Source organism: Belonocnema kinseyi, chromosome 2, assembly GCF_010883055.1.
Source record: "Belonocnema kinseyi isolate 2016_QV_RU_SX_M_011 chromosome 2, B_treatae_v1, whole genome shotgun sequence".
In the NCBI taxonomy this organism is placed as follows: domain Eukaryota; kingdom Metazoa; phylum Arthropoda; class Insecta; order Hymenoptera; family Cynipidae; genus Belonocnema; species Belonocnema kinseyi.
In genome coordinates, this window is record NC_046658.1 from 60,059,494 (window position 1) to 60,069,267 (window position 9,774).

General features: G+C 28.3%; 1 protein-coding gene across 1 annotated transcript in view; it reads right to left on the bottom strand.

The window, feature by feature from the left end:
- LOC117167699 (T-related protein) overlaps window positions 1-9,774 on the bottom strand; it is a 24,717-nt gene that overhangs the window by 4,408 nt on the left and 10,535 nt on the right. Inside the window, exons 3-5 of the mRNA XM_033352828.1 lie at window positions 5,421-5,664; window positions 4,984-5,137; window positions 2,631-2,819 (exon numbers count right to left, since the gene is read on the bottom strand). Coding sequence (XP_033208719.1) covers window positions 2,631-2,819; window positions 4,984-5,137; window positions 5,421-5,664 — 587 coding nt within the window. The remainder of the gene's footprint in view (window positions 1-2,630; window positions 2,820-4,983; window positions 5,138-5,420; window positions 5,665-9,774) is intronic.

The following is a 9,774-nucleotide window of genomic DNA, read 5'->3' on the forward strand; positions in this document are numbered from 1 at the left end:
CTAATCTGAAAAATTGCACCCGCTTCCAGCGAAATCGCGGTAAAATTTCAGCCATAACCACGTCTCACAACCGTGAGATAGGTGGTTATATATATATATATAACCTAAAATTATGTAATTAATTTCTAACAATTGGCATAAAAAGTAGTAATTTAACGACAAGTGCTATATATACTATAGTTTGTCTTCAAATATAAGATGTACACACTTTTGGTCATTTCAGGGATATAAAAGTATAATGTTACCAAATAGATCACAGATTGAAGTATAATTTTTCACCGAAAACTCAAAACCTGTATTTTAAATCCTGGATAACAAAAACGCGAATATCTCCTAATGTTCACATATTTTCAAGAAAATTCTCCCTTTTTGCTTAAATGAGAAGGGAATTAATATAACCAAATAATAAATTCGAACTATTTTGATTGAAAGTTAATTCTTTTAAATTGAATATTCTATTATATTTTTAGTCCAGAATTCATCTCTTCTGATTAAAAATGTTAGAATGTACTTGACAATTTAATTATTTAGCTCAAACTTCAACTACTTTGTTAAAAAGTCATCTTTTTTTGATTGAAAATTCATCTTTGGGTTGCAAAGTCGTCTTTTTTTATGAAAGTTTAGAATGCATCGCTTTTGGTTCAAAATTCTGCTATTTAGTTCCAAATTTAATTATTTTGTGGAAAATTCAACTATTTTGTTAAAGTCTTCTTTTGTTTGTTGAAAATTAATTCTTTTTGTTAAAAAAGTTTAATATTATATTTTTAATTTAGAACTCAACTCTTTTGGTAAAAAATTTACTATTTGGTTAAAAAATGAATTATTTCGTTGAAAATTCTACTATTTTATTTAAAAGTAATCTTTTTTGGTCGAAAATTAAACTGTTTTGCTAAAGATTCGTCCTTTTCGTTACAAAATTGTTCTTTTGGATTGAAAATTCATCTTTTGATGGAAAAGTCTACTTTTTTGGTTGAAAATTAATTCTTTTTAATTGGAAAGTCTAATATTATTTTGGTCCAAAATTCTTATTTTTTGGTGAAAAATTCTACTATTTGGTTGCAAATTCAATTATTTTGTTGAAAATTCAACTATTTTGTTTAAAAGTCTACTTTTTTGGTTAAAAATTAATTATTTTTAATTGGAAAGTCTAATTTCATTATTTTGGCCCAAAATTGTTCTATTTCGGTGAAAATATCTATTATTTGGTTGAAAATTGGATTATTTTGTTGAAAATTCAACTATTTTTTTAAAAAGTCATCTTTTTTGGCCGAAAATTAAACTCCTTTGTTGAAGATTCGTCCTTTTGGTTACAAACTCGGATTGAAAATTCATCTTTTTGTAGAAAAGTCATCTTTTTTGTTGAAAATTAATTCTCTTCATTGAAAAGTCTTATATCATATTTTTGATCCAGAACTCATATATTTCGGTTAAAAATTCTACTATATGGTTGAAAAAGAAATTATTTTGTTGAAAATTCAATTATTTTATTAAAAAGTCATCTTTTTTGTCGAAAATGTATTATTTATTACGTTATTGGTTAAAAATTCATCTCTTTTCGTAAAAATTCAACTATTTTGTTGAAATTTTATCTTTTTCGGTTGAATGTTAATTGTTTTTATTCGAAAAATCTACTATTATATGTTAGGTTAAGAATTAATCACTTTTTGTAAAGAATTCCACAGTTTGGTTAAAATGCAATTATATTATTGGAAAATCAACTATTTTCTTAAAAGTTTATCTTTTCTGTTGAAAAGTCTACTATTTGTTGAACATTTTTATTATTTTGTTGAGTATTCGCCCTTTTAAATACAAAATCCGTCCTTTCGCAATAAAAATCCGTCTTTGGTAGAAAAGTCATATTTTTCAGTTGAGATTTCATTTTTACGGCTGAAAATTAATTCTTTTTAATTGGTGGAAAGTGTACTATTATATTTTTGCTTCAGAATTAATCTCATTTGGTTAAAAATTCTATTGTTTGATTTAAAATTCAATTATTATATTGAAAATTGCCTTTTATCTGGAAAAGTCATCTTTATTGGTCTAAAATTCAACTGTTTTGTTGAAAATTCGTCTTTTTTATGGGAAATTCATCGTTTTCGCGGTAAATTTATCTTTTGGTGAAAATGTCATGTTTTTTTGGTTGGAAATTCGCCTTTTTGGGTAGAAAATGCGATATATTTCGACTCAAAATCTTAATAATATGACATCTACATAATTTTTATATAAAGAATTTATTTTTCCTATTATCCCCCTAATTTTTTTAAAAATCACACGATCTCCCCTGTTTTGAAAACGTTTTGGGCTGTGAAGTCTGAAATAACTTATACAATACTCTAAATATATATTTTACCTTTGAGTTCTAAAATATTTAATTCTTTTCAGCACTTATAGAATAAACCAATTGATATTGAATAATAATTATGAATCACAAACGTTTTAAAGTCAACCCGTAAAAATGTAATTTTTAACCAGGAAAACCGGGAAATAGCCTGGGATTTTTTTTAACTTTTAAGTGACCACCCTTCTATTTTAAATACTGTATGGGCTCTTTTCACCTAAGTTTTTTTCTTTTTCTTGTTTAATTTCTAAGTACCTATTATGCTTTTTATTTATTTTTTAATTGTACTAACCATCTTGCATGTATTTGTGTCTTAGAGTATAGGGAGCTGACCGACAGGTTCCTTTGTGGTTTGCCGAGGATATGGTACATGAATTGGACAGGCTACTGGAAGAACTGGATACCTGACTCTGGCAAACAGCAATCGTCGGATTGTACTCGTATCCCATCGCTGGTTGTGGAAGAAACCAAGCTCCGGCATCTATAATCACAGTTCAGAGACGTGATAATGAATTGCGTAAACGGTAGTGTAGTGCAGGCTCTTTTACTAAATATACTTCTCTATTCCAGGCAGATTTCAAGTGAACATTGGGTTTCAAATTTAAATTTCAAAGGATCTGAATATCCTAGACGTATCAATTTTTTTTTTTTAATTGTTCACAAATTCAGAAACGTAAAAACTAAAGTCCTTACCGGGAGGCTAATTACTCCTGCAATCTGGTGTACATACCCATACAATCCCTTGTAATCCCTCCTCATAAAACAATGTTTTAAATAGCTCATTTTTAAAAAGTTCAACGATCTCAAGGACTTCAACGGATTTCGAAGAATTTGAAGAAATTTCATGAGATTTCCAAATATTTCAAGTAATTCTAAAGTATTTCATCGGGTTTGAAGAAATAAAAAAAATATTTCCACGGACTTCAAGGAATTTCATAAGATTTCAACAACTTTCAATGGATTTTAGAGGATTTGAAAGATTTCCTATAATTTACTGGAATTTTAAAGGATTCCGATGGATTTTAAGAGAATTCAAGGGATTTTAAAGATTTTGTAGAATTTCCAAAAATTTGAAGGGATTTCTAGCGAGTCGAAAGATTTCAAGGGATTTCAAGAAATTTAAATTTTTTAAAGATAATTAAGTAATAAGTTCGATTTTACTTATATTGAAGAGATTTAAATGCTTGTTGTTGAGATTTCAAGGTATTTCAAAGTTTTCTACAGCCTTGAGCGGGTTTTTAGAGAAATTTTAGAGAAATTTGAAAAATAAGTTCAATGAAATTTCAAGGGATTTTTCTACTGATTCTAAAGAATTTAGAAGATTTGAATGTATTTTTTAGAGAATTTTAATGAATAACTTCAATTTAATTTATTTTCTATTGATTTCGAATAATATCCTCTTAGTTCAATGGGTTTTTACTATTTTTTTCAAAGGGAAGAATTCAAGGAACTTTGAAAAATAAATTAAATTAATTTTCAAGAAATTTTTAGAAATTCAAAGCATTTATAGGGATTTGAAATTTTTGTTTTAGAGAAATTTAATGAATAATTTCAATTTATTTTATATTTATGAAATTACAGATTTCTAAGATCTTAAGAGATTTCAAGGTATTTTCCCAAATTTAATGAATTTGATCAAATCTCGAAGGATTTCAAGGGAGTTGAAAGATTTCTAGAGATTAAAAATGTTTTCGTTTGTTGAGACAACTTCAACGAATATATTTAATTTACATTCAAGAAATTTCAAGGAATTTCTGCTTATTTTAAAGATTTCTAGAGTTTTCAATGGATTTCTAAGGGTTTTAACAATTTCAAGAAGTATGAAGGAATACAAAAAAATTCGAGGGATTTTAAATATTTTAATTCATTCTAAAATAATGCAAAGTATTTTAAGAGATTTAAAAATTCTCAAGAGATGTCAAAGAACTTCGAGCCACAATAATTTCAAAGTTTTTAGGGGATCTTAAAACATTCCAACGGTTTTCTAGAAAACTTTAGGGAATAAGTTTAATTAATTTTATTTTCAAAGGATTTTCAATAATTTTTACAGATTTCTTTTTAAAGATTATAATGGAATTCAAAACTTGTTAAGAGATTCCAAGGGATTTTTAAGGATTTCAACAGATTTTAATGATTTTAACGGGTTTTAAATGATTTCAAATGATTTTGATCTAACCAATGTGATCTAAAATAAATCGTTCCCGTGTGATTTCTCTGCTTTTAACATTAATTCTTTCAATATTTTTCTGTAATTTAATCAAATGCTGATTATCCTGTAATCGTTTTCTGTGTAATAAATTTACTATAATTCCTAAAAAATTATAGAAAATAATTATAGGCCCATACTAATTTCCCTATATTTTTTCATATAGGTCCTGTAATCTCATTTGTTGTCTATAAAATTTATAAAAATCTATTTAAAATCTATCAAATCAATGGGCTCTTTTTAGTAATTTCGTGCAATCTTACAATTTAGTGTACACTAAAAATCCGAGTAATTAACCCCTCATTTCTTACTTAATTAAAAACTTCCCGGTTCAGAGGTTTAGCTATTATATTTTTAGTTCTAGAGTTTAGGGGTCAATGATAAAATGTGCTTATCAGCAAAAATAAATATAGAAATGTCGAAATTCTGACTAACTTACATTGTGGATAAGATTGTGGATCCGTCGGTCTTTCTTTCGCATCCAGGAATGCTTTCGCAAACGGGTTGTATTTGATTTTTAAACTTGTTACCTCTTCGTTCTGGTAAGCGGTTACCGCTATGAATTGCGTTTCCGGAAATCTGTATGTGAGAACCTAAACAAAGATATAAAGTTGCAAATTTTTTCCGCACAGAGATTAAACTAAAGAAACCTTGACTTTAAACATTTTAAAAGGCTTACAATAAATAGAGAAACAATCGACAATAAAATCAGATTAAAAATAAGTAACTATGTCTATAATTTATTTCCTTGATTGGGAAAATTCTTTTTAAATTAATTGAGTTTCTATTAAACAAATTATTTAACCTGATGAGAAATTTGTTTAAAGTTATGATATGATGCGATAAAGAAATAGATTTTTTGATAAGGTTTCGTACCGTTCTTTGTTCCTCGGCACCCACTCGGACTAAATGAACTCGCGGTTCGTACTTGTGTAACGAGTTCAGCATTATTTGCCCATTTCCGTTAGATTTGTTTGTTAATTTTACTTTTGCAAATGACACAGCTTCCTTCATCCAATGGGCACCAAAATTTGGACTCTCGGGGTGAATATAAATAGGGTTTGGTGGTGCAACTTCTGCTTTTCCACCCGGAACCCATTCTCCATTTACGTATTTCCATCTGAAAGAAAATATCACACTAAATTCTTCAAGATAATATTTTTTCATGTTTCTTAAATTAAATTGGAGTATAATATCTGGAAGCTGGCCGAGAAACCAGGAATTTCTTTTTTGACCTGAATGTTTTTTTTTAGTTTTAGTAAAAAATTGTATTAAAGTACTTAAAATGTCAGTTGATATCATTTGAAATAGTGTGAGGTTGAACGGGTACGTTTTGAATATCTTTAAAGTGACTACGATTCTAATGGACAATTTCACAGCTTAGAGCACTTCTAATTTAATTTTTTTAATTTTAAACACAAGGTGTAATATCGTTTCAGTTTTTGAACTTTAAAGTATTAATTTTGTAGGTATCTATATTAGTTTTTAATTTTGGAACATTCATAATTTGAAAATATAAAATTTTCTATGTTCACATCAAGCCTGCCAGCGAGTTATTTCTTTCACTTTCCGTAAAATTTCCATTTATTTAACTATTTGAGATTAAAATATATAAAATCGCTTGAATTCAAAGTTAAATTTTTTAAACGGGTTTAATTTATAAATCAAGGCCTTAATAGTTGAACACCTATTAATTCATAGCGTTCAAAATTGAATAATTTTTAGCCGCGACGTGTTTGAAATGCAATAATTGTTATTTGAAGCCTTTCATATTAAAAAATTTATTTTAAATTGAACACATTCACAGCTGAAATTTTCATGATTTAAATCCTTTCAAATCCAATTCGTACTTTCAAACTCAAAAATTAATAATGCGGTAGTTAAAAATTGAAAACCTCAAGATTTGAGCAATTTTAAGTTTGGAGTCTTTCATATTGAATAGTTATAAAAAAATTGAAATAGAAGAATTTTAAATTTATAATGTTAAATGATTTTCGAATAAAACATTTAACATTGTATAGCTTTAAATTTAAATCGCCCAAAATTGTAGAATTAGAAATGAAAGTATTTTAATACTTTAATATTGTTCTTTCAGAGCAAAAAATTAGAAGTGCTTACAATTGAGCAAATGTGAATTTAAATATTATTGTACAATTATTGTTCCAAGTTGTACAATTTCCAATTGAAAATTTTAAACTGGTTGTTTAAGAATGTAAATTTTTCAATTTTATACAATTTCCAATATGCAATCTTTTTTAATCTTTTGAATTCCAATTTTTTAAAATGTAAAATTAAATTATATAATTTGGGGATTCTTTTTCTAATATTTTAAATTATAAATAGTTTTGAAGGTTTTAGTTGGAAAATATAAATACTTGGGAAATGGCCAGGATCTTATGCTGACACTTGAGTAGCCACTCTGTTATTGTAGTTTCTTAAGTTTAATTATTGAGAATATTTACCAATTTTAAATTCTTTTTGAGATTGCTTAAAATACAGATATATTACTTAAAATTTTGTTTTAATATGTTAGGAATCGTCAGAAAATTACTGGGGAGGGATTTTCATGCAGGAAATTTTAGAAGTATAAATTTGATTTATTTATTTGTACACATTTTATCTCTAACTCATTCATAGTCATAGTTATTTGTATACATGAGCAAAAATCTGAGCTAAAAATAATGACCATAATTCGTTTAGAATGATACTATGGTCGTATATATTGCACCGCCGCGCCGCCAAAAGAAGAGCAAAGCTAGTGGCTACATGTTAATTACTTGTTATCAGTACTTCCACATACATTCATCACGCAAACTTATAAAATGAACCTCAGTTGGATTATTTAAAAAGTTCCAAACATATCTTAAGCTAAATTCAAATAAACTTTTAATAATACTTTCAAATTTTAAATTTCAATTTCTAAATTTGATTGAGTTTATGTATTTCAACATTTGCAAAAATATTGAAAGTATATTTAAGCATCATAAAAGCATTTTTCTTATTTTAAAGGCAGTTTACAAACTATTTTCGTAAAATTGAATTTATACTTCTAAAAACTAGCATCATCAATCGCGCGTTACGCTCGTGCATATTTTTTTCGGTTTGAGAGAACGAAAAAAATTTTTAATGCAAAATAAGAATTTAGAAGAAATATATTTATTTTTTAAGTTTATTAGTTTTATAGTTTTGTAGATAATATAAATATAATTTCACTGAGATTCTTAAGAAAATTTAAAAAGATTTTTGAAGATTTCAGATATGTAAAATCAAAATGACGACAAAAATTTCATCTTCAATTAAAATGTTAAATTTTCAACCAAAAAAGAATTTTAATTTTTATCAAGAACAGTTAAACTCGTTCAAAAACACAAATTTTCAACAATATAGTTTAATGCACAAATTAAAAATAATAATTTTCAATGAGTTGCAGTTTCAACCAAAAAAGTTAAGAAAATATACCATACCAAAAAAATGAATTTTCATTAAAATATGTGAATCCTCAACAAAATTATTAAATTTACAACCAAAAAAGATGAATTCTCAACCAAAAAAATGTAATTTTTAATATTTCAACTAAAAAAATTTTATTTTCAAACAAAACGAGTTGAATTCATACAAAAAATACGAATTTTCCACAAAGTATTTGAATTCTCAAACAGAACAGACTAATTTTCAACTATATACTGTAAAAAGTTTCATATAATTTTACAACAAAGATCATAGGACATAAAAATACCAGCGATTACTGTGGGAAATTTACCAAAATTAGGTAGAATTAACACGATAGTGTAAAATCGCACACAGACCCAAGTGCGAATTGCCGGAGCTGAATACACGGCCCAGTGTTGGTCCAATTTTGGCAGCCAAAGGTCGACTAAAGTTTTTGGGCCCATATTGGCATTTTAATCGACCCAGTGTTGAGCCAGTGCTGGCAGCCTATATTGGCTATTTATATTTGCCGATCCTCCACCGATGCTTGTCCCAGTATCGGCACTTTATTGCGCCAAGTCTCACTTTTAGTACGGGGAACCATGTTTCACGAGGATCAGCCAAAGTCTGGCCCAGTGATGGCACATTACTGGGCCAAGTATCACTTTTACTACGGCAAACCATGTTTTATTTAAATCGGCCCAATGTTGAGCCAGTGCTGGCAGGCTATATTGGCTATTTATATTTGCCGATTCTCCACTGATGCTTGACCCAGAATCGACACTTTGTTTCACCAAGTCTTAGTTTTAGCAGCTAATAAACAAATCTTACGCGAAAGATAAAAAAAAATGTATTGAAAAATTGTCAAAGTTTACGATGAAATTTGTTAAGTTCTGTCTTTAAAAATTGTTATTGTTTATAAAAATTACATTTCCTGTCATTGCAAAAAGTTGTAAAGCAGGCTACAACGGATAAAAATGAAATATTACGCGAAGAAAAATTGTAATCGATTTAAATTATTTATTTAAAAATTAGTGTATTGATATTCCTGTTAACATTTCGTGTATTTTAAATTTACACAACGTCACATAATAATAAATAATTAGAAAAAGAGAGCTTCAAATTTGGTTCTTTAACTTTTCTGAACTGCAGCTTATAAGGATGGCTTTTTCAGAGAGTTTCAACTTATCAGTTTAGCGGAGTGGTTAGCACGCCCGGCTGCTAGACGATAGATTTAGGTATATAGATGTAGGTTCGATACCCCGTAGCGTTAGAAATTTTATTTGTAATATAATGTTCAAAATGTAATATATGTATTCAGTCTAAACAGGACCATTAATATTTATATTCAAAGTACTCGCAAACAATCAATATTTACTTTTTAAATATCTTTTTTGTCATATCCTTAGACCGTAGCCAGTGTTGGGCCGACAATGGCAGCCGAACCTTGGCTGCCAAGTGCAGGCCATAGTTATCATTCCGTCATTGGCGCGATAATGGCAGCCGAGCTTCGGCAATATTTTTTCAGACTATGGGCCAATGTTGGGCCGTATGTGACTTCACACTTGGTGGAGGTAAAAAGCAGTTTTGGGAGAATGGAATTTTACATTCGCCTTGTGAAATTCCGGTGACGCTGTAAAACGCCGCATGTAAAAGGATGCGCATGCACATAACATGCCCGGGTATTTTGAATCGTATAATTATTATTACACCATTAAGCCATTTCCCTTTCGGGGTAGGCGTGACTCACTCGGTAGGGGACAGGAGTAGTGTGTGGAAGGGATAGAGATTTTTCAGATTG